Source organism: Anabrus simplex, chromosome 6 (genome assembly GCF_040414725.1).
Source record: "Anabrus simplex isolate iqAnaSimp1 chromosome 6, ASM4041472v1, whole genome shotgun sequence".
Classification (NCBI taxonomy): domain Eukaryota; kingdom Metazoa; phylum Arthropoda; class Insecta; order Orthoptera; family Tettigoniidae; genus Anabrus; species Anabrus simplex.
In genome coordinates this window covers 240,530,279-240,556,751 of record NC_090270.1, presented here as the reverse complement: position 1 = coordinate 240,556,751, position 26,473 = coordinate 240,530,279, and the positions used below count along the sequence as shown (strand labels likewise).

General features: G+C 41.0%; 1 protein-coding gene across 1 annotated transcript in view; it reads left to right on the top strand.

The window, feature by feature from the left end:
- LOC136875950 (nephrin-like) overlaps nucleotides 1-26,473 on the top strand; it is a 698,420-nt gene that overhangs the window by 205,665 nt on the left and 466,282 nt on the right. Inside the window, exon 4 of the mRNA XM_067149568.2 lies at nucleotides 21,795-21,998. Within this exon, the coding sequence (XP_067005669.2) occupies nucleotides 21,795-21,998 (204 nt within the window). The remainder of the gene's footprint in view (nucleotides 1-21,794; nucleotides 21,999-26,473) is intronic.

Below are 26,473 nucleotides of genomic sequence, written 5' to 3'. Positions count from 1 at the left end.
AGCGATTTATGACTCTAATGGACTAAGTAAAATAAGTGCCCAGAAACTAGAAAGTGTCCCTAATGTAATGCATACTGTTTTCTCTTTCTATTGCTTTACCTTTTTCTTTCATGCTTCTTATGTTCTTACCACGTTCAGAACAGCCAGTTACTGCACTCTCCCCGGAATTTTACTAAACCATTTCTTACGTGTAAAACATAATCAGTTTTAACTCAAGGGACGTTTCGACAACAAAATAATTAGCATAATAGTTGACTATTAAATTAGAAATAATGGCCCTCGAGTAAGAAAAGTATCACAAATTGCTAAACTGATAAAAGTATTTTAAAAACGGAGTTGCGTAGGATTAGCGAAATTTTATACTGGTAGCCAGTGAGAAATTTAGTAAAATAACTTACGGTATTTGCTTCCATATTATGTAACTTAATTGTAACGCATTATATCGGAAATTCACTCTGCGTTTACTAAATGTAACTTAAAGTATCCTATTACAAACAGCGTAGTATTTACAACACCGCCACTTCATTATAAATTCTAAGATAAATATTTCCAATTAATAGAAGATCGATTAGTACAATGACTTACTACTAGCTTAACATTTTAAATACACAATATATCACATAAAAATGTATATATATATATATATAATTTTTAGGGTATTGGAGTTTATTCGTGATCCAATACTTTAAGGAAATGAATACCGGTATAGTGGAATAGGAAATAGGCATGGTACAAGATAAGTGCCATCCGATTTTAGACAGAATGTTGTTATACCTATTCCCCATAAAGCAGGTAAGTGACAAGAGTGATAACTATCACTTCATTAGTTTAGAATCTAACACTTGCAAAATTTTAACACGTAATATGTATCGAAGAATAGAAAGTTGAATCTGAGTAGATAGCAGATCAGTTAGGCTTCAGAAGAAATGAAAGAACACGTGAAATAATCCTGACTTTACGTCTCACCACGGAGGATCGAATTAAAAGGGACAAACCTACGTGCATGGCATTCGTAGGTCTAGAAAAGGCGTTCGATAATGTTGACTGGACATGCTTAGGTGATCGGATCAGGATTAACTATAATCGGTAACAAAAATCAGTCTGTAGTGACAAGAATCGAGGGCTATGCAATCCATAAAAAAGTGAATCAAGGCTTCAGTTTGTCCCTCTTATTATCATTGTTTATTCAGGAAAGGTAGTAATGTAAATCATAGACGAATTTGGAAAGGGTATCCCAATCCAAGGAGAGGAAACACAAACTCTGAGATCTGCCGATGATATTGTTAGTTTATCTAAGCCTTCAGAAGATCTAGAGAAATTGGTGAATGGTATGGACACTGTTTTGGAGGAGTACAAGATGGTATAAATTAATCTAAACCGGACGAGTTGGCCGTGCGGTTAGGGGCGCGCAGCTGTGATCTTGCATCTGGGAGATAGTGGGTTCGAAACCCACTGTCGGCAGCCTTGAAGGTAGTTTTCCGTGGTTTCCCATTTTCACATCAGCCAAATGCTGGAGCTGTACCTTAATTAAGCCCATAGTTGCTTCCTTCCCACTCCTAGCTCTTTCCTATCCCGTCGTCGCGATAAGACCTATCTGTGTCGGTGCGATGTAAAGCAAAATTGCAAAGTAATCGAAAACAAAAGTAACGGAGTGCAGACGAACGAATTCAGTTGATGCAGAATATATTACATTAGGAAAATAAGTCTCAAATGAAGTAGATGAATATTGTTATTTGGGTAGTAGTAGAACAATAAACGATGGAAGAAATAAAGAGGACATAAAATGCAAACTAGCACAAGCAGGGAGTCCTTCCTTAAGGAAAGGTATTTGCTCACTTCGAATATTGATATAGGAATTAGAAATGAATTTGTAAAGCCTTTTCTATGGAGATTGGAAATGTACAGAAGTGGAACATGAACAATAAGTATCTCAGAAAGAAAGATAATATAAACTTTTGAAATGTGGTGTTACAGAATAATACTGAAGCAGGATGGTGGAATCGAATCACGAATGAAGATATAATGAGTCGAGAACGATTTGGCCAAATTTGATCAGAAGAGGAACAGAATGATAGGGCACATCTCTAGACTCTCAGGGCTTCCTCAGTTAGTTTTTGAAGGAAATATAGACCATTAGAATGGAATTGATAGATCAAGGAATGAATATGGCAACCAAATTAGAGTAGATGTATGCCATGATAGGGTGGCATGGAAAACTGAGTGAATGTATGGGCTGATTATCCAAACGATAACATATTTCTTTCGACTATTATAATGCAGGTATGCGTAACAATTTGCATATAGACACTCACAGTATTTTTTTTTCTGCGGTCTAACTAATATTTTACGGGAATATTCAGATTTGTCACCATTCACAGATATGAGCAAGCCGAAATGTTTAATTTTACCAACTTTCCTTCTGTCTTGTCTGTTGCATTTGGTGGGTTCGTCTGTCATAAGTCCACACTTCATACAATCTATTATCTCGGCGTTTTGCCGCAGTCCTTGCGGTGGAGTTTCAAAAACGATGGAATGCGTGGTAAAATATACGTTATACTTTTCTTGTATTTTAGTAGGTAAAAATATTCTCAGTAAAGGAAGATAAAAGGTTTTGTGCTAAGGTTATTCATTTGGATTATACACTAAAGAGAAAATATATCGGTTGTCGACTTTCCATTATCGCTCTAGGAGTGGAGCCATTAAAATTTTAACGTTCAACTCCCGGACTCCAGCGACATTCTATTCGTGTAGTGTATGTTTAGATGAAGAGTATTATTGTATATCCTATCTACCTATGTACTATTTGCCATTAAAATAAATTCTGGTCCTATTAAATTATTCTTTCTCTTTTCCTCAAACAATGAATGAGAGGAGGAAAAGTCTGAATTAGGATTTATTTCTCCAAGCTCGTTATTATTATTATTATTATTATTATTATTATTATTATTATTATTATTATTATTATTATTATTATTATTATTATTATTGTACCGGGCGGTACACCTCCGCGCCGCTAATTCAAACTTTGCGCAAGTTGAAACTCCTCTACTGGAGGAAGCCTGAACTTTAACTACAGTGTTAATTCTCAAGTTTCTTGTAAATTTTGAAGTGTTCTGAACTGTGTCGTTTTCGATGTATTTTTGTTTTCCCTGTAGTAAGAAGTGTGAACATTCTCTTCTAGATGGCACAACTGAAGGACTACAATTGTGCACCCTAGTGCGAAGTGAAAGAACTGTTTTTGGAGAAATTTTGTGTTCATAAGTTTGTTCTTTGTTAAATATATTTCAGTCATTGTTTAGGTTGGCTGTATAACCCTTCTCTTTCGCCAGTTTTGAATTCGACCAATGAGTAATTTTTGTAATTAATTTTCCACCAATCCCGGTTTTCTTCTTCAATTTTGACATGTAATCCTTTGGCCGTCCAATAAAATGATTGTGGGCGGGTGTTATCATTCCTGAAAGGTCTCGAATGTTCCGCGAGGGTATATAAACTGCTGATTTTCGGGTCTCTGCGCCACTTCAGTAACATCTATCAGTGTGTAAATTATGTAGCAGGGGGCGGGTAGCGCCTCTTTCTTCGGGCAGCGGTTCATCAATAAGGTAATGGCCTTTTAATAACTTATTTTCTTGCTAGCTCAGCAGTTTAACTCTCGGGGCAGGTTCGAGACCTCTTACCATGTAACTTTCCTCTAAAATGTAAAAGACTCTTGGTATAAATTCTATCTCTTTAAACTACAAATCGGGATAGAGTGTGCCTAACCCTCTCGAGCTCCCATTCATATTGCTTTGAGGTGAACTTATTTTCACAACCGTTTCTTCCCTTCTAATGTAATGTAAATCGTTTCCTTAAATAAGTCACCTCTTTAGTATGGGATTAGCCCTTGCATAAGCGGCCTAGGGCCAAATTAGGTTTTAATAAAGTATATTCGGAGTGCAAGTTTCGCCTCCACTCAAGTTTGTATTTTGGGGCCTTGTAATTTTCCTGTTTATTTACTAAATCGGCCTCACTAGGTTGGGTATTTTTACCCCTGTGTTTATGTCCTTAGAGGACAACTTGAAGGTGGAATTTGGTGTGGCCTTTGATAGGCTGGAACTTTGAGAGCGGGTTGCTCTTTCAAAAAAGGTTTCTGTGTGCCTCGAGGAGGCTTTACTGTGTAATTGGGAGTAAGTGCCCCCGGGCATGATAGGGGTTTTCTCCCCCTTTTGTTGAATCTTGTATATTCGAGTAAAGTTGGGCTAATTGCTCAAGAATTGTGTGTCTGGGTCTCAGAGCCCAAATCCTGTAACTACCGTAATTGTGCATTCTTGATTGGTTGCTAGGCTACTGTGTACCTGTTATATTTGTTATTTATTGATCTTGAAAAGAAAATATAACCTTGTTAAATTTTAAATTAACTTTAATTTCGTAGATTGAGACCTATTCATCCCAGCACCTTCTTTCACCTCAAACTACCACGGATAACTCCGTACCAAGTGGTAGCAGAGCGTGGTTGAATGGGTCTCAATTTAGCCCCTTTTGACAGCTAAACATTGCTTTATTCTAGAACTCTAACAATTTTCTCAGTTGCTGGAATTTTTTGATTTTTCCGTTTGTTTTCAAAATTGCTTTGTCATCATGCCCGGCCCTCGCGATGTTCTCCATCTCAACTATTTGCGCAAGGAGGAGTTAATCTATGAATTAACAATTAGAAATCTGCAATCTGGAGGCACGGCTGCGGTAGACACAAATAAGCTTAGAGAGTCCCTTGATTTGCCCATTTCCATCCCCACTTCGGGAGAGAAAGAAATTGACGACTCTCTCTCCACGATCAAGGACAATACTACTGAGCTGGCATCTGTAATTACCTTTTTCTGAAGAAAATGATCCTTCTCCTAATCAAATTAAACGTGTGCAAGCCAGGTTATTTCATTTTTCTAATAGAGTTAACGATCTGTTGTCTCTGAAGTTGAATGACGTTCAGAGGAAGGAAGCTAGTGTGGTTCTTGAAAATCTTTCTGAATTGTCCAGTAAGGTTACCCAATTGTTAACCGGGGAGGTTCCTCCCAAAACCGACCAACCCGCTACGGTAAACGTAGTCAGCGAGAACCGTTCTCCCACCGGGGAAGAAAGTACTAAATCTATAGGAGTTCAACAAACCTCTGCCCCATTAGACCATGAATCTGAACGACGTACGTCATTGAATAATTTACGTTCTGAATTAGCTTCCTTTCTACTTAAACCTTTACCTACTATGTCACCCGGGTTTAGCAGCTTACCTCATCCATTAGCAATGTTGCTCAGAGGTATTTCTAAGTTTTCGGTTAAATCTACCAGTGAAGTTATTTCATTCTTAAGGTTTTTAGTGGAGTTTCAGGACCATGCTCTTGTTTTTTCTCTTTCTCCATGTCAAATTTTGCAGATAATTTATCCCTATGCAATTGGTGTTCTCTCGGACAAAATTGTTAGGGCAATAGCGGAACAGTCATCTATTGAAGATTTTCATGCACACCTTCTTGCAAATTTCATTCCTGCTCGTGCGAGGTCATCTCTGATTCAGAAGTACTATTATCGAGTACAGAGACTGGATGAAAATCTTGCTGACTTCATACAAGACATTAAATTCTATACCAGGGTGTTTGCTCTTCATTTTCCCGAAGACCAAATCGTTCACGCTATTGTGGAAGGTATTTCACCATCCTATAGGTCATATTTGTGTTTCGCGGCGTGCCCGCAAACCTTCTCTGAACTTGAAGCATTGGCTGTGTCAGCCGAAGGGGTTAGGTATGCGGACACATTACGTGTTGCCAGGGAGCCCCCTCCACCATCAAGTAACTTTCGGCCTACACCTCGCCGAACCATCATGGTCCGTAAATGTTATGCTTGTGGGTCCCCTGACCATCTTCGGAACAAGTGTCCATCAATTAAATCTAGTGGACCAAGGAATGGAACACGGTCATCGCAAGGTTCCTTTAAATGCGGCGCGTTTTCCCATATTGCCAAGAACTGCCCTAATGCTAACAGCACCCCCTCCTGCTCAGCTTCGGGTGCAACCTCCACCAACAATCATAAGTGACTAGTGGCTTCGGCTGAGTCGACTAATCCATCTTCCCGAGGCTCAGCCCCTTGTAAACATGTCGAAATTTCAGGGAAAACACTGTCTTCAAATTTATCCTTTGAAGGTCCCAAAGAATGTCTTAGGATTGCGGCGGATACCCCTGCACCTGTGCCTTTTCTCAAGATTGAGTTAAATAATGAGCCTATAACTGCTCTTTTAGATTCAGGCAGTGTTTGTTCTATTATTTCGGCTGAAAGGTATTCGAAATTGAAATCTATCTGTAAACTTCCTGACTATTGCTCATCTTCTGTTCAATATGTTTCGGCTAATTCATCTCCATTAGAAATTTTAGGCTCCTTAAATGTCAAAATTCGTATTTCTAAATTTACTTTGAAAGTTAAATTGTTTGTGGCTAAGCATTTGTCTTGCCCCATTATATTGGGAGCCGACTTCATGTCCCATAATGGTCTTGTGCTCGATCTTCAGAGTAGGTCATGCACATTCAAATTTGCTTCCAATTGTAAAATCCCCTTATTGAAATGTAATTCTGCACCATGTTCATCTGTTTCGCCTACCCAGGATGAGATGTTGTTAGATCTTAGACATCTACCTGAGGAGCAGGCTGACAGTATTCGTAAGCTGTGTCAGTCGTTTCCAGAGGTGTTCTCTGATACTCTTGGTGTTACTGATCTTATTGAATACAAAATTGAGGTCACGGATTCGATTCCTGTACGTTTTCTATCTTATAGGCTATCTCCACCTAAAATGAAGGCATTGAAAGAAATCATCGATCAAATGTTAAAGGATGGTATTATCAGGCCCTCTAAGTCAGCGTATTCTTCGCCTATTTTTCTAGTCCCGAAACCCCAAGGTGGCTTCAGGCCTGTCATTGATTATAGGGCTCTCAATCGGAAGGTGGTGTTACAATCTGTGCCCCTTCCTGACCTTCATTCTTGTTTTTCATGGTTTCATGTTTTCATGGACCTGAATCAGGCCTATAATTAAATTCCCCTACCTGAAGAGTCCAAACATCTTACAGCGTTTGCCACGGATTGGAATTTGTATGAATACAACCGCGTGCCTTTCGTGCTCCCCACGGGAGCAGCTGTACTCACTAGACTGCTAGATAGGGTCTTCTCCGACATCAAATTCGAGTACTTGTACCACTATCTTGATGATGTCGTCGTATTTTCGGAGACTTTTGAAGAACATCTAGATCATCTAAAGGAAGTTCTCAAAAGCCTTCGTAAGGCTGGGTTAACTGTGAAATTGTCCAAGGTCGCCTTCGCTAAACCCTCTATGTCATTCCTAGGGCATATTGTCTCGCCCGATGGTGTCGCAGTCGATCACTCTAGAACATAGGCCATCCGTGATTTCAAGCCTCCCAAGGACATTAAAGGTATTGCCAGGTTCATTGATATGGTGAATTTCTTCACGAAATTTATTCCTAACTTCGCTAATAGAGCGGCGCCCTTGAACCTTCTTCCTAGGAAAAGCATAAAATTCGAGTGGGGGCCTTCGCAACAAGCCGCTTTTGAAGATCTTAAATTAGCTCTTTGTAATGCCCCTGTCCTTGCTATGCCAAATTTCTCGAAGAAATTCATCGTCCAAACCGACGCTTCGTCGTCGGCGGTAGCTGCAGTCCTTCTTCAAGAGACTGAACTAGGGAGGCGACCCATCGCCTATGCCTCTAGGACTCTATCGGCTCAAGAAGCCAAGTATTCCATCTATGAGCTCGAAGGTTTGGCAGTCTTATTTGCCTTAGAGAAGTTCCGTCTCTATCTGGAACATGTCAAATTCGACCTGGAGACTGATAATCAAGCCTTAAACTGGGTCTTAGGTAGGCCGCGTCGTACTGGTCGTATAGCCCGTTGGGCCATCCGAATTTCTGCCTTCCAATTTGACGTTAGGCATATCAGAGGTACTGAAAATGTTGTCGCAGATGGACTCAGTCGTATGTTTTCCAATGACGTCGCGACCCATGAATCGGTCGATAGTTCATCACCTCCCGAGTCCATGCTAGCTGAGGTTAATGCCATATTAACAGATGCTCCCTTGCTCTTTAGGGATATTGAGAAATATCAACGTGAAGATCCAACGCTGGCTCCGATCATGGAAACCCTTTCTTCTGGGGAACATGTTGTCCCTTATGTATTGAGGAATGGTGTTTAATGTTGCCCGTCGAGGCATGATCAAAAAATGAAAGTTGTAGTTCCAGCTGTACTTGTGCCAATGATCTTCAAGTACTATCATGAGACCCCATTATGGGGGCCTTTAGGCATCTTCAAAACCCGTGAAAAGATCCGTGAAATGTTTATCTGGAAGCTTATGGACGGTGCAATTCGTGAACTAGTAAAGGCTTGTAAATTTTGCTTGCTTAGTAAACCCACCATGTCTACCAAGGTAGGCCTGTTGTCTTCTCATCAAGCATCGCGCCCCATGGAACGTCTCTACATAGATTACGTAGGACCCTTCCCCCAGTCAAAGGGGAATGCCAACAATTTCATCCTTGTATGTGTAGATGGTTTTACAAGATTTTCTTGGTTATTCCCGACTAAGCTGGCTACCGCTCAGTCCACCATTACTTGTTTAAATTCAATCTTTGCTTCTTTTGGTCCGTGTCAATATATTGTGTCTGACAATTCTAAGGCTTTCACATCTAATCTATTTCGTAAATTCTGTTTTGACCTGTCCATCTCTCATGAGACAACTTCTGCTTATTATCCTCAACCATCTCTCGCTGAACGGGTTAATCGTAATCTGAGGTCCGCGTTGATTGCCTATCATCATGAAGATCAGTCCAGGTGGGACACGTCCCTGCATTGGTTAGCTTTTGCTTAGAATTCGGCGGTTCATGAATCTCATAAGTTTACTCCAGCTTCGTTGATGTTCAAATTCGTTCCCAACACGCCGCTCTCCAGCCTTTGGTCTTTGAGTGATATTCTACCTGAGACAATAGATCCAGATAATATTAAAGATCTTTGGAAGAAGGCTAAAGCCAATCTTAAAGTGTCTCATGAAAAAGTTAAGGAAAGATATGATCGTGGACGGAGACCCACCATTTAGAAGGTAGGTGACCAGGTAATGGTCAAAAATTTTGTTCCCGCGGGCAAGCTTGCCCCCAGATTTCATGGGCCTTGTATTATTCTCGATTTCCTTACACCCGTTACGTTATTGCTAAGCAATCCAGCCACCGAGAGGATATTTAGGGTTCACCTGTCGCAGGTGAAACCTGTGTAGCTTCCGCGCTAACGTAGCTGATTTTATATTAGCTTTAACATTTTTGAAAGAATTCGGAAGGTTATATTTTTTTTGGGTTGCATTGTGAGGCCTTCTGCCCTTGGAAGCAAGTTCTTTGTAGTTAAGCATTTATTGTAAAACTTTCCCCGACCAGTTAAACTGCCATCCTATCCTTACCATGGCCATTACCACGCTCCCGTCTCCTGCTCAACAACACACAGTGGCCATTTAAATGAAATAAATATCTCCACGCCGCTGGCCCCTCAACCTCACCACAAGCTTGTACCCTAAAATAATTATGGTCCAACAAATTCTGCCGCCGAGATCTTCATGTTTCAGTGCCCCCGCAGCAGCGCGGAGCCGTACCGCCACTGACGTGGGGTATGGGCCCGCCCCTCTCCAGTGAGGCCAACCAGTGTACGGCGAGCCGGAGTCCTCCTCCCGGCCAAGGCTGATGTGCGGCACACAACCTGCAACTTGCCCGCGACCTGTATGTTCGCCGCGGGCGCGGCGTGCTTCAACTCCACAGCTCCTCTCATAGTGCGGGCGAGCGGTATCTCAGGGTACTCGAGGGGTCCGAGCGGCCTCCTCGGACACAAGCAGCGGCGGCTGGTCTGGCCGTCAAGCTTAATCAACATTGAATGTACTTAATCAGCCACACGGACATTTAATATCAACAATTACTACATTTTTGTATTCAACAGCAATATTTGGTGGACTTAGAAAATTTTTCTTCACTTTCAAGCATTAAAAGTTTTTCCTTCTAAATTCAACTTCTACAAGCATGAAGACATTGCATCAGAAGTAACTACAAAGAATTTTGAAACTGGATTAAATAATTTTAAGAAAACTTGTTTGTAAATCCTTCTGCAATTAATTTCTATTTCAACAGCATAACTTGGACCTTGTTTTAAAACAAAAGTTTATGTTCTTCTGTGTTACCCCTTGGAGGGAATTTTTTTTTGGGGGGGAGGGAGGTCTGTACCGGGCGGTACACCTCCGCGCCGCTAATTCAAACTTTGCGCCAGTTGAAACTCCTCTACTGGAGGAAGCCTGAACTTTAACTACAGTGTTAATTCTCAAGTTTCTTGTAAATTTTGAAGTGTTCTGAACTGTGTCGTTTTCGATGTATTTTTGTTTTCCCTGTAGTAAGAAGTGTGAACATTCTCTTCTAGATGGCACAACTGAAGGACTACAATTGTGCACCCTAGTGCGAAGTGAAAGAACTGTTTTTTGGAGAAATTTTGTGTTCATAAGTTTGTTCTTTGTTAAATTTCTTTCAGTCATTGTTTAGGTTGGCTGTATAACCCTTCTCTTTCCGCCAGTTTTGAATTCGACCAATGAGTAATTTTGGTAATTAATTTTCCACCAATCATGGTTTTCTTCTTCAATTTTGACATGTAATCTTTTGGCCGTCCAATAAAATGATTGTGGGCGGGTGTTATCATTCCTGAAAGGTCTCGAATGTTCCGCGAGGGTATATAAACTGCTGATTTTCGGGTCTCTGCGCCACTTCAGTAACATCTATCAGTGTGTAAATTATGTAGCAGGGGGCGGGTAGCGCCTCTTTCTTCGGGCAGCGGTTCATCAATAAGGTAATGGCCTTTTAATAACTTATTTTCTTGCTAGCTCAGCAGTTTAACTCTCGGGGCAGGTTCGAGACCTCTTACCATGTAACTTTCCTCTAAAATGTAAATGACTCTTGGTATAAATTCTATCTCTTTAAACTACAAATTGGGATAGAGAGTGCCTAACCCTCTCGAGCACCCATTCATATTGCTTTGAGGTGAACTTATTTTCACAACCGTTTCTTCCCTTCTAATGTAATGTAAATCGTTTCCTTATATAAGTCACCTCTTTAGTATGGGATTAGCCCTTGCATAAGCAGCCTAGGGCCAAATTAGGTTTTAATAAAGTATATTCGGAGTGCAAGTTTCGCCTCCACTCAAGTTTGTATTTTGGGGCCTTGTAATTTTCCTGTTTATTTACTAAATCGGCCTCACTAGGTTGGGTATTTTTACCCCTGTGTTTATGTCCTTAGAGGACAACTTGAAGGTGGAATTTGGTGTGGCCTTTGATAGGCTGGAACTTTGAGAGCGGGTTGCTCTTTCAAAAAAGGTTTCTGTGTGCCTCGAGGAGGCTTTACTGTGTAATTGGGAGTAAGTGCCCCCGGGCATGATAGGGGTTTTCTCCCCCTTTTGTTGAATCTTGTATATTCGAGTAAAGTTGGGCTAATTGCTCAAGAATCGTGTGTCTGGGTCTCAGAGCCCAAATCCTGTAACTACCGTAATTGTGCATTCTTGATTGGTTGCTAGGCTACTGTGTACCTGTTATATTTGTTATTTATTGATCTTGAAAAGAAAATATAACCTTGTTAAATTTTAAATTAACTTTAATTTCGTAGATTGAGACCTATTCATCCCAGCACCTTCTTTCACCTCTAACTACCACGGATAACTCCGTACCAATTATCATTTGCTATTTGCTTTACGTCGCACCGACACATATAGGTCTTATGGCGACGATGGGACAGGAAAGGCTTAGGAATGGGAAGGAAGCGGCCGTGGCCTTAATTAAAGTACAGCCCCAGCATTTGCCTGGCGTGAAAACGAGGAAACCACGGAAAACCATCTTCAGGGCTGCCGACAGTGGGGTTCGAATCCACTATCTCCCGGATGCAAGCTCACAGCTGCGCGACCCAAACCACACGGCCAACTCGCCCGCTCCGTTATTATTGCACATATTCGAAACGATTCATCGCTTCAGTAGAATACTCAGGCTGTCATGACTTTATGGATATGGAAATTTTTAGTAAAAAATTATTTATATTGTGAGCTAGATTTCATAGCTGTCCTTTATTTTATTCACCGTTTGGTGTTCAGTTCCGGGAGTGTTCGAAGACATGTTCGGCTCGCCTGGTACAGGTCTCTGTATTTGACGACCACGGGAAATTGCGTGTCTGGGTATTAGATGATGATGATGATGATGATGATGATGATGATGATGATGATGATGATGAAACTGAGGTCGAGAGGGTGTGAAATTCGGTGTCGGCTCACAACCTCCTTCGTTCGAATAAAACAAAAGGTTCTGATCAAGGCTTAACGTCGCCAGCCGACGGACGAATCACCATCAAAATAATCATATGCCAACAATCCATAAAAAGACTGTATAGAGTTTTGAACTAAATTCAGGGTTTTGGCGCGCATGCTAGCCCCGCGGTGTAGATGTAGCGTGCCTCTTGCTTACCTGGAGGCCCCGGATTAGATTCCCGGCCAGGTCAGGGATTCTTACCTGGATCTGAGGGCTGATACGAGGTCCACTCTGCTTACGTGATTGCAATTCAGGAGCTTTCTTGTTAGATAGCGGCTCCGGTCTAGAGAACCAAGAATAACTGCCGAGAGATTTCGTCGTGCCGATCACACGACACTTCGTAAACTGTGTTTGAATTCGCTTGCTAGGCCATGGCTATTCGGGGCTGTTGTGCCATGAGGATCTAGTGATTAGGAATTATATACCATCAGCTCTTCTACCCTGCCAGTAGATAATGTGATGGTGAAAGAGTTTCGACCAATACGACTCGAACCGGCCAACCACGATGTCAGACCATATAGAGTAGACACCTTTACAAGCATGTCCTCCAGGTGGATCGCACCGGATGTTGACAGGTTAGTGCTTGTATAACGGAAAACGTAAGTCCATCTGACAAGTATGAGAGGCAGCACACATTATCTAACAATAGGAGTCCGCCAGGGTAATGTTATTTTTGATATACTTTAGAGAATTAGGACAAAGATTACCATTCCCATTTATTTTGATCGCTGGTATTAAATCATTCGAAGGCGTGGTTTTCAGCCTCCTCTTTAATGACTCCATTTACCCTCATTATTCAAGCTACCGTTCGCGTTTTTTTTCTTTTCGAATTGCCAGGTTCATCATCTTGCTGATCAACAACGGTCAATGACCTCACGGATTTGCAGCTTATTGAAACAATTACTACAACAACAACAACCACCACTATTAGCTAGGTCATTACCATCACGACATATCCCCGCGAGCGATGTTGGTCATGATTGCCTTTGGAATAAAACCTTACGTTCGTATATATCTCCATTATTGTTGCTCGAATAGCAAAATTGTATCAGAAAAGGACTAGACCTTAAATTTAATAATGTACTCCTTTAAGATGAAATTAATATTTGCGTAGATACTTGAACTTACATGAGGTACAAAATAATCCTTAATATCTTCTCTATTAATCCTCTCCCATTTCGTTCCTTTAATTATGAGAATCGTGATTTCTGGGGAGGCTGTTGCTCAGTCTTATTGTGGCCCTCGGCCAGAAGTACTGTACGAAATAATTTATATTCTAGATAAATTTTGGCCATCGGATGGGAATTTGTCCACAATCTCTCTCGCTAGAACATTTCCAAGAAGGATCAGTTTTTCTATGCTGTTATTTCCACGTCACATAGTGTGTCGAAAGAATTGTAAAATTCTTTGTTTAGATGCTGATGATAATCTAATTCCGACGTTGAGTTGTTTAGTAATAAAATTGGTTTGGAATGCTTTTCGAGGTAAGAGAAACATACTTCGCCAGCACCACATTTCTAAATAATCAATTTACTTTAAGTTAAGTAGCATGGAGAGCCTGCGTTTTGGCTTTCTAGAGGAAATCTGATAACATCAGACTAGATACTACTCTTATCTTCAGTGGAAACAAGTTGGAGTGATTCATTCATAAAAGTACAAATTCCTAATTTTATTTTCGGCCATGGCTGCTTTTCTCTTAGTCTCAGGAGCATAGCTATTTGAACTGGAAATTGATCACCTTACCAGATTCCATCTGCAGTGAAACTTAAAGATGTCCCTGTATTCGAATTCTTTTTTTCCACGCATCCTTACCAAAAACATGTATTTTATTTCTTTTTTATTATTTTTTGCTAGTTGCTTTACGTCTCACCGACACAGATAGATCTTATGGGGACGGTGGGAGAGAAAATGCCTAGGAATGGGAAGGAAGCGGCCGTGGCCTTAATTAGGGTACAGCCCCAGTATTTGCCTGGTGTTAAAATGGGAAACCACGGAAAACCATGTATTTTATTTTACAATGAAATATTTGTCCTTCCTGGCCGCCTCACTGAATATAATTTTAAAAACTCGGACGTAAGATTCCTTATTCAACGAAAACCAAATAAGAAATATTCACATTTTCTACCCCATATAACTTTGCTCCTAAGAGTTGTAGGTCAACCTTCGTGGTAACATCATATCGGTCTTAAAAACCGCCCCTTAGTGGTGGACTGCATGGTATTTCGATGGTCAAAATGCCAACATGGCTTGTATCCTGATAAGAAAATGATAATTTTTGTTACAGAATCACCATGTGGCAGTGTTATTTACGTTTGTTGGTTATTGTTCCATATTCGTTTACGCAAACAATGACACCAGATTTTTCCGATCAGATGATCCGTTCGCTCAGTCAGTTATTGGTGATCTTCACTTAGAGATGTCGTCCAAGTGGCAGTTCCCTATAAATTATTTACCTGGCCTTAAATGTTTTCAAAGATCTTCGAAATTTAAAGATCATTTCCCTTGATACATTACTTCAGTCTCCTACTGCACGTCTTATAAATTAATATTTGCCCCAATTTGTCCATTTTAATTCCAAATTTATCTTCAAATTGTGATCTTTGCTGCTTTTATAAACTCAAGTCAAGGTTCCTCGTCTACTAAAGTGAATGCACGACATCTCTCCATTGACACCTATGAATATTCTGCTTAGTCGAACAGATCGTCTCCTTACCCTGAAGTCTTCCTTTCTCAATGTTTGCAATGTTTTCGTAGCATTACTCTTTTGTCGGAAATCAGCAAGAATATACATACTGTTTTCCTTTGGATATTTTGCAGTTCTCATATCAAGTAATTCTCGTGTGGGTGCCATAGACTGGAACCATACCCCAATTAGGGTTTTACCAGAGACTTATTCGGTCTCTCCTTCACATCTTTACTACCAACCTTAAATACCCTCGTAAGCATATGAAGAGATCTGTGCCTTTCTTTACAACCTCGTTAATGTGATTACCACAACAAAAATTTCTTTATAATAACACCTTACTTAAAGTGAACCGTAATGAATTATTGGAAATCGGAGGTTTATGCCGCATGAGATGAGATTATCTGGGAAGCATGTTCAAGGGAACCGACCTATGCAATTGTGCACTTATGTTAAACGTACTGGAGACTTGGCAGGTTCGACCTTTGCTAAGTCCAGTGGGATTTCAAGGTGCTCAAATACGTCAGTCTCGTGTCGGTAGACTTACTGCCACGTAAAAGACAAAATTCCGGCAGATCGATGTATCCGGAAACAGTCAATGTAGTGAGTTGTGAGTAAAAACAATAACATTATTATTTCTGGATAGTACCAGGTGTATTCACAAGTTTTTGCCTTTTCTTGTGGTAAAGAAAGCACGTAATTTTCAAGGGAAATTCATTGTTTGTTTATTTAAAATATTAGCCATCGGCTTCTAAACACTTCGCCCTTATTTCGGGTAAGTTATGAATATCATGCCAGAAAAACTGCTTGTCTTTTGCGGCAAATCATTCGGAGAGCCATTTTCCAAATTCCTCGAAATTGCTGAAGTGCTCCTCTGCGAGCGCGTGCCCCATTGTTGCGAAGAGGTGATAGATGGCGCCTGGTCGGAGGAGTATGGCGGGTGCGGGAGGATGTCCCATCCAAGCGATTTCAAGGTATATTCCACTGCTTTTGCTGTGTGAGACGGCGCATTGTCGTGTAACAAAATCACTTCGCCATGTCTTCTGGCCCATTCCGGTCGTCTTTCGATGAATGCATGATTTAAGTTAATCATTTTTTGGCAATAGAGTTGTGCATTAACGGATTCGCCGGGCTTCAAGAGTCTTCGCACTCTTGTGGTCTACCAGAGTGCGCACTGTCTTTCACATTGATATCATCACGTCTAAATTGTCGAAACGACGTCTGACATATTCTAACCGATGGAGCGTGTTCACCACATGTTTCTACCAGCAAACGATGACTTTCCAAAGTCTTTTTCTTTTGATTAAATAAGGAAAGCAATGCGTGCTGCAAATGTTCGTTTTCAGGCACAAACGTCGACATGATAAAAAAATGTCATACGGCTTTTAGTGCCGGGATATCCCAGGATGGGTTCGGCTCGCCAGGTGCAGGTCTTTCTATTTGACGCCCATAGGCGACCTACGCGTCTTGATGAGGATGAAATGATGATGAAGACAACACATACACCCAGCCCCCGTGCCATTGGAATTAACCAGTTAAGGTTAAAATCCCCGACCCGGCCGGGAATCGAACCCGGGACCCTCTGAACCGAAGGCCAGTACGCAACGAGTCTGACGTCGACATGATCACTGAACGATACAACACAGACGCTAGTGTTTGGCGGACTCAACTTGTGTGTGTTGGAAGGTTAATGTCAGACGAACAAACTGACGTATGTGTCAAATTCATACGCTGCGTACTGTTTTCTGGAGCCATCCCTTAGTGAAACCGGAAAAACTCCCCGGCTCCATGGCTAAATGGTTAGCGTATTCTACTTTTGCCACAGGGATCCTGGATTCGATTTCCGGCAGGGTTGGGAATTTTAACCCTAATTGGTTAATTTCCCTGCCACGGGATTGGGTGCCAGTGGTTTTACGTCGCACCGACACAGATAGGTCTTATGGTGACGATGGGATAGGAAAGGCATAGGAGTTGGAAGGAAGTGGCCGTGGCATTAATTAAGGTACAACCACAGCATTTGCCTGGTGTGAAAATGGAAAACCATATTCAGGGCTGCCGACAGTAAGATTCGAACCCACTATCTCCAGGATGTAAGCTCACCGCCGCGCGCATCTAACCGTTCGGCCAACTCGCCCGGTTGGGTTGGATGTATGTGTCGTCTTCGTCATCATTTCATCCTCATCAAGACGCGCAGGTCGCCTACGGGGGTCAAATCAAAATACCTGCACCTGGTGAACTGAACTTGTCGTCGGACACTCCCGGCACTAAAAGCCATACGCCATTTCACTTTTTCTTTTTACCGGAAAAGGCTCATGCATACACCTGGTAATTGACATGCACTCCAGAACAATATTCCGTGACGCTCACATTCCAAACATCAATGGCTGGTTTGTAAAGCGTCAAAAGTTTACGAAATTATTCTCCAGTCATGTTGTTGATGGACGTTATTGCTTTCTGGTAACATTTATAGATGAGATGTAGCAGGGTTTACTGCAGCATTGACAACGTAATTTAGCGTAATGGAGATTTCTCACATCCCTCTCCAACATAAAATATATCTCGTTAAAGATGTTCACGTACTGTCTTCATCTATAAAGAGTGGTATGTTCGTTTTGTCTACTATTTGTCATGAGCAAGCTTTGGATAATTTTGCATTTGCATATTGCGTAGACAATTGCATATTTGGAGTAGTTTTTTTATCTTTGTCGGTCTGTTAGGTCATCAGCCCAGAGGCTGGTTGGATCCTCAAATAGCACCGCCAAAGGAAACCGCAAAAACCAGTGGCAGCACTAAAATGAGGCGTACTAGGCAAGACGAGGAGTGAGTTAGTTTGCCATTGCTTTTCTCACTGGGTCAGAAAGTGCTATTGCAGCAAGACTGACCCTATGAGCAACACCTTTCATAACACTCAGATGCACTAGTCGTGCTCTGAATGTCATTACTTAGCACCACCCATACCCCAGCCGCTTCCATATTGTCACAGCCATGGATGAGACTGGGACTTCGGTGAAAGCTACACTTTAGTCTGGCCTGTGCCAAGAGATGGATACAAAAGTACCGTATCCATCAAGAAATGGCAGCAGACAATGTTTTATCTTAATAGTGCATATTTTGCGCTTTCCTCCTGTTTTCGCATGTTTTGACAGTATTCTGCATCTGGAGGGTAGTTATCTGATTCAACAGGACAATTCAAGGAGTTGAGCTGTGTACAGTTAGGCTTTTCAGCAGGTCGATAGCGCGATTAAGATTAGTAACAAAAAGCTCTACATCAGTCCATGCCTTATGTCTACCTTCAACCCAATTAGACAAGTAGGCTATTGATTCCTGGAATTTCACTCATGACAGCGCTGTTATTTTCCCCACTTCGTAATTAATAAATATAATATCTCTTCATGCACAATTAGTTCTTATCCGTCCTACTTTGGATGTTTTGAAATAGATTGTGATTCGTAGTACATTAAAGGATGGTGTTGTTCGTGTTAGTGATGTATTGAAAGTATAGAATATGTACGCGAATCTGAAGACTTTCCAACAGTCAGAAGTGTTTTGTTTTCTCTTTTTTTGTGTAGTGGTTAAGTGTGATTTGCTACTCTCACCCCCCCCCCCTGAGGCCCGGGTTCGATTCTCGGTTTCGCTACGAAATTTGAAAAGTGGTCCACTTAGCCTTCTCATCCGGGAAAATAACGAGATAATACATAACTTTCGGCGCGGGCACTTCTTTTCTCTTCCTTTTCTATCCCTTCCGATCTCCCCATCCACCACAAGGGCCCTATTCAGCATAGCAGGTGGGGATGCCTAGGCGAGATACTGATCCTGCACCCCAGTTGTATCCCTCTAACCCAAAGTCTCACGCTCCAGTACACTTGTGTATTTTTTTTCTCGGCACACATATCATTGGCTCAGTCAATACAGTTCGTTCAGGTTCTGGAAGAGTATACGAAACAACCAGTTCCGGATGAACCAACGATTAGGAGGAATTACGTTCCTGGGCATTATGAAGTGGCGTCAGGCAAATTAAGGGAACTGGATGATGGAAAATATATTTGGGTGTCGCTAAACAAAACAGCGGACGTGTATCAACGATATGTAATTTACTTCGTGTTTGGAATTTTCGGAGAGGAAAAACACAGAGACATATCATATATTTTCTTTTACCTCTCGAAAATGTACCTATTAATGCTGCTGAATGTTAAGTTTCCCTTTTATCTGCAAGTTTATCCCCGCTTTCTTAATGGACCCTTGAAATAGTCTGCACTTTTGTTTGACCTATGTAATACTCATTTGCTAGAAAAAGTTTTGCAAGAATTGGTCCTACGTTAGTCTCCTTACAAAACGTATATGCTTCTTTTTTTACATTATGTCGTCGCAAGAGTACGTCCACTTCGTACGGATATTTTGACTGATATTTTATCTTTTCACGGAAGTCAAATATTTTTTTAAGACCCTGAATATAACTTCATAAGAAGGGGTATAAATGTCGGCTGACACTGAAATGCACGGTTTCAGCTCATAAAACTGTATTCATACTGTTAAAGTGCATTGAAAAACTAGCCCAAATTTTGTCATCATCATCATCATCGGTTTACCCTCCAGGGTCGGCTTTTCCCTCGGACACAGCGAGGGATCCCACCTCTACCGCCTCAAGGGCAGTGTCCTGGAGCTTCAGACTCTTGGTCGGGGATACAAACGGGGAGAATGACCAGTACCTCGCCCAGGCGGCCTCACCTGCTGTGCTGAACAAGGGCCTTGTGGAGGGAAGGGAAGATGGGAAGGGATAGGCAAGGAAGAGGGAAGGAAGCGGCCGTGGCCTTATGTTAGGTACAATCCCGGCATTTGCCTGGAGGAGAAGTGGGAAACCACGAAAAACCACTTCCAGGATGGCTGAGGTGGGAATCGAACCCACCTCTACTCAGTTGACCTCCCGAGGCTGAGTGGACCCCGTTCCAGCCCTCATACCACTTTTCAAATTTCGTCGCAGAGCCGGGAATCGAACCCGGGCCTCCGGGGGTGGCAGCTAATCACGCTAACCACTACACCACAGGGGCGGACCCAATATTTTGTACTGATCGCAATCTACAAAAAGTTAAGTGCTGCTTTTACAACCATTTAACTTCTAGCATAACTTACTTTATTTCCTATTTCCTGCAACGAACTGAAAGTTAAATACCAAGACATGTGGGCTTTAAAAAATTTTTACCCAGCAAATTGTGAGCATGTGACAGAAATTTAGTGAAAAAGTTTCATTCACCATTGCTTCTGTTTCGCTACCAAGGAACCCAATTTCAATGTAAAAATGTTACTTTCTTTTTATCCGCTTACCCTCCAGGGTTGGTTTATATCCCGTATTCAGCGAAAGACCCCATTTAATTATTAATCAGTGGCGTTTTCTGTGGGTGTGTAAGATGTGTGTCAACGCCCAAATAAAATCGAAAAAAAATAGTAAATTGTTTTATTTACTTTGTTTAATTGTAATGTTACATTCTATTGTGTTTTTCTGTCGTTATCGTTCGTTGATCCGCTCCGTATTGTATTATAACCCTCAGCACCGTCCGGAACCGTCGACAAGCCTGCCACGCCACGAAGGTGTTGGTACTGTTTCCAAACGTCGTCAGCCTCAGCCCCTGGAATCGCGCATGCGCGCATACGCTTCCACTGCTCTCGCCTCCCGCTCGCAAAACCTGACCAAGGCGTTGTTTCAGTTTCCAACGCTTTGTGTTGATTTTTGCTTTCGAGTTCAGTGCGTGGATATTATTACTTAAGCAATCAAGCCGGAGGCTTAACTGTTTCAATATGGGTAGTGAAAGCATAGTAAAACAACGATTAAACACTAGTTTTTAATCACTTTCATATAGTGTAAAGAAAGAAGTGATTGAAAATGGCGGACCATGCCCAGCTATTTTGCGGGCTTCCGACGGTTGTATGTTAATTTTCTGTACTTTATATTTAATTGTTGTAGTATAAAGGCAATAGTAATTATTTACTGATTTTCTCTTTTTTCTCTTTCTATTACATTAATTCACTTCGTGATCTAAATAATCAGGTAAAAGGAATGGGGGAGGGGGAGGCAAAATGTGCGAAATTATGTATTATTCGTTTCTTTCTTTCTCTCTTATTCCGTTTACCCTCCAGGGTTGGTTTTCCCTCGGACTCAGCAAGGGATCCCCCACTACCGCCTAAAGGGCAGTGTCCTTTACCGTGGAGTGTGAGACTTTGGGTAGGGGAATACAACTGGGGAGGAAGACCAGTACCACGTCCAGGCGGCCTCACGTGCTATGCTGAACAGGGGCATTGTGGGGGGGGGGATCAGAATATTGCAGGATATAGACAAGGAAGATTGAAGTAAGTGGCCGTAACATATGTTAGGTACCATCTCGGCATTTGCTTGGAGGAGAAGTGAGTAACCACGGAAAACCACTTCGAGGCTGAGTGAACCATGTTCCAGCCCTCGTGCCCCATTTCAAATTTCGTGGAGAGCCGGTAATAGAACTTGAGCCTCCTGGGGTGGCAGCTAATCACACTAACCACTGCACCACAGAGGCGGACCGGACTTATATTTAATCCATACATTTCTGAAATTTTGGCCCAGGAAACTCCACTGTTACGAATCAAGTCACGGAGAGGCGCCGCCAGTACGATTTCCAGGCGCGCATGGTTCCTGTAGGACTTGGTTGTTCAACTGTGCAATCTTTTCCTTCAATATATGTGTAATTAAGAGTATAATTTGTAATGTTTTATTATTTCCAGGCCGGCCTCCCCCTCGTGTTTCGTGGTGGAGGGACGATATATTGGTGGACGACTCGGACGATGTGTTGGATAGTGATAGTGTACAGAATGAGTTGAGGCTCGAAAGACTGGAGCGAAGGCACCTGAACACAGCGTACTCCTGCCAGGCCAGCAACAACAATGTGTTCGGACCTGTTTCGAGCAACGTCACTATCGACATGTATCGTGAGTATTGTACTTTATTTTAAAATATGAAACGGGACAAGACTTGGACGCACGTGGTAGCATCAAAATAATTGATAACTTGTAATTAAATGGTAATCTCTTTCTTAGTATAAATTTAAGTCCTAGATCCTGTCTGTCTGACTATCTGTCTGCATGTCTGTTTGCCTCTCTGTCTGTCTGTGACAGCTAATCTCGAGAACCACTGGATGAATATTGATGCGGTGTTCACCATTCTATTATTTTTTGAGAAAGGTGTGTGTGTATACAAACATTCATCTATGACCAAAGGAAGCCGAGCAGTAACGATTTCAGTGAAGCAAAGCAAAGGAAAACTGCCGTTCGTGCGCCTTTTTAGCTTACGTTGTCTATGCTATCTGTACTATGCCGTACTATGAGAGTAAGTTATTGTTCACCATAAGAAGTTCTATAAAAAGATCCGCGACAGCTTACATCTATCTTTAACACATAACCCACTATATCTGTTTTTATGCAATAAAAATATCAAATTTAAAAACAACTTTTACAGTTAATTAGTTTATCCATACCAAAATAAATTGTTTGTTTAGCTTCAAACAACTAATGGATACTGAAATGTAATTTACAGAATATTATTTTCATCTATGCCGGCCCCGCGGAGTAGGAGTAGCGCGCCTGCATCTTAACCGGAATCCCCGGGTTCGATTTCCGGTCATGCCAGGGATCTTTACCTGGATCTGAGGGTTAGTTCGAGGTCCACTCAGCCTACGCGATTACTTGAGGAGCTATCTAATTGTGATATAGCGGCCTCGGTCTAGAAAGCCAAGAATAACGGCCGAGAGGATTAATCATGCTGACCACACTACACCTCAAAATCTGCAGGCCCTCGGGCTGAACAGCGGCCGCCTGGTAGGCCATGGCCTTTCGGGACTGTTGCGCCATGGAGTAAGGTATTTTCATCTATACTTTCGGAGACATCATTTCCATTGTTTCGTGCTGTCTCCATTCTGATGCTGATGATGATGATGCTTGTTGTTTTAAGGGGCCTAACATCGAAGGTCATCGTCCCACTCCATTCTGAAATACTGAAATGATCAGATTCAGAGCGATCGAGTGGATTGCGAGCCAGCGTGCGAGCTATTAAAAATTCCGGCCAGCATTCCTTGAATTTGCTACGATAGAATAATTAGAAGTTTCCCGTGATTTTTCGGGCCACAATGACTAAGTTCGTAAAACTTCAACATTAACATTTCACAAACCGACTATTGTTGTGACTAACGTGTGCTTTGTCTCTTCTGCTGCCTGCCGGTTGAGGCGCTGGCTTTCTGACCCTAAATTGGCAGCTTCGATCCTGGCTCAGTGCATTGGTATTTGAAGGTGCTCAAATATGTCAACCTCGTGTCGGTAGCTTTACTGTCATATAAGAGAACTTCTACGGGACTAAATTCCGGCACCTCAGCGTCTCCGCAAACCATAAAAGTAGTCCGTAGATGTTATTATCATCATCATCATCATCATCATCATCATCATTCTGCCACTCTTCTCCGCTAGATGGAATTACTGCTGCAATTATAGCAAAACTAACACATTAATGACCTCTTGTGGAGGTATAAGTTGGGCAAATTTATCATATGGGAAACGGGTGTTCTGACTCTCTTAGAATAAAACGTTAAAGAATAATTTTGAATGGGACTTGGTCCGGGTGAATTATTTTCAAAATAAAATATCTAGTCAGTACGTACGTCGCTTTCCACCACTGGGGCACTAGACTGACAAACCTCGATATCCTGTCTAATACACTTTTCGATAACTTCGATGCTAATTACTATCCTTATGTCCCAGCATTCCGCGAAAGAAGAAAATTCTTTGCACTTCTTCACGTAAAAATTTATCAAAATACTACTTAACTTGTTTTTGTATTTTGTGTTTAAAATTCACTGAGACGATCAAATGACACCACGAACAACATGCTATATCGTTGTGTACTGTACAGAATTACTAGACAATGAACAAGTCGTAAGGAATCTGCCACCTGGGTGACTGTCCCAAATGCCGATCAGTGGTGATTGATTGGTTGCTTGCTTGATTTATTTATTTATTTATTTATTTATTTATTTATTTATTTATTTAATGATTGATTGATTGATTGATTGATTGATTGATTGATTGATTGATTGATTGATTGATTGATTGATTGATTGATTGATTGATTGATTGATTGATTGATTGATTGATTGATTGATTGATTGATTGATTGATTGATTGATTGATTGATTGATTGATTGATTGATTGATTGATTGATTGATTGATAATGATGTTATTTGCTTTACGACTCACTAACTACTTTTACGGTTTTCGGAGACGCCGAGGTGCCGGGATTTAGTCCCGCAGGATTTCTTTTACGTGCCAGTAAATCTACCTACATGAGGCTGACGTATTTGAGCACCTTCAAATACCATCGGACTGAGCCAGGATCGAACCTTCCAAGGATTTATTTATTTATTTATTTATTTATTTGTTTATTTATTTATTTATTTATTTATTTATTTATTTATTTATTTATTTATTTTATTTATTTAATTTTGTTATTTATTTATTTATTTATTTATTTATTTATTTATTTATTTATTTATTTATTTATTTATGAACGATTTTAGCATCTCAAGTTGGCAACACTGTTCCATCATCCGATGATGTCAATGCGAGTTCAGACTCATGTTGTTAGGTATTATGGTTCTTCCCATTAACCATGACTGGCTGCTTTAAGATGTAGTAAAACTCGGCAACCATCCTCTATTAACACTATTCTGAAGGAAACTGGAAGAGGTCCGACACTTCGAAGAATTAAGGTATCAGTATACGATAGGGAAGTGCCACGAAGTGCGTGAAAATGAGACTATAGGTCTCGTACCGTCGTGGTCGGAAAGAGCAAGAGAGTTCGGATATGAAAGTTGAAGCCTGACACAGATAAATGGAAGCAATGTCAGACTCAGCTAGGTGACCTCATGGTCACCAACGAATACTCCAACGATGAAAGCCTCTGATTCACTTTTCACGACCGGTAGGCGATACCGTTATTGTAGTCTACCCAACAGCGTTCCCTTTACAATGAGATATACCTAAAAAGTGGTGCTGTATGGGTCACGTAACTATCAGCGTGCATTAGGGAGATGATGGATTCGAACCCCACTATCGGCAGCCCTTAAGATGGTTTTCGGTGGTTTCCCATGTGAATATCAGGCAAATGCTGGGGTTGTACCTTAGATAAGGCCATGGTCGCTTCCTTCCCACTCGTAGCCATTTCCTATCCTATCGCCGCCATAAGACCTATCAGTATCGGTGCGACGTAAAGCAAAATTATAAAAAACATAAATACTGTAGACAAATAAATGAATAAAAAATTAAAAAGTAATAAATAAATAAATAAATAAATAAATAAATAAATAAATAAATAAATAAATAAATAAATAAATAAATAAATAAATAAATAAATAAATAAATAAATGCGGTGTTAAATAGTCATCGCGCGTGTGGTCTAGAAATTATTCCTAATTTTAAAATGTACTCTTACCGACTGTCAAATATGATTATTTTTACCTCTACTGTAGTACTAGTATTTTACCACCTCTGTAATGTGCTTGAAGTGATCTTATGAAGTGGAATCAAACCATACACACTTTGCTTCAATTTGTATCTTTGTCAATAACTGGAACTGCCTTGTGGTAACATAATGTATGTGTATACGACAGGGAATAGTCTCGTTTACAATAATAACATTTCGAATGGAAGCTCAAAGCTCTATATTGTATTACTAGGTAGATTAATTCGTGATAAGGCCTTCTGGACGAACAAGGAAACGTTACTGTATTCAAGAACGTTGATATTTTAACTCGGGTAATACTGAAGTTAGTTTCCACAGGATAGTAATATACCAGTCATAAACCTTCTCTCTATATGAAAATGAATTTTTTTTGTGTGCCCATATAGACTAAAATACCACTGCACCAATTTCACAGAAAATGTCACAATTTGTTCTTATTACTCCTGAGAGGGTTAGAGAAGTGGTTTGAACGAAATTCGATCGATAGTTCGGCATAGGCGGTGTGAAGGGGTTAAAAAGAAAATGGGAGAAAGCAAGCAAATCGCAAGGAGAACACAAGCAAACCGCAAGACAAGTTTGATCAGCGCGTTACCTAACCAATAGTATGTGAAGATAATGATGTGTTCCTTAGCTAAACTTCTGCTTCTATATTCTTCTCCTGCCTTCTACATATAACGACACCCCTCAGGTGAAAAAAGAAAATGTCGAAAATGACACAGATTACGAGTGAATGTGTGTATGTTCCAATTTAGCTCTCAACCAATTGTGATACACATATAACCTACTATCTGCAAAAATTACTGTAGCGACAAGAAACCCCTAGCAACCCTATGGGAAGGGGGTGAAGTGTAAAAATAATAAAATGACCGATATTAGTGGCGAATCCATACTTTTTGG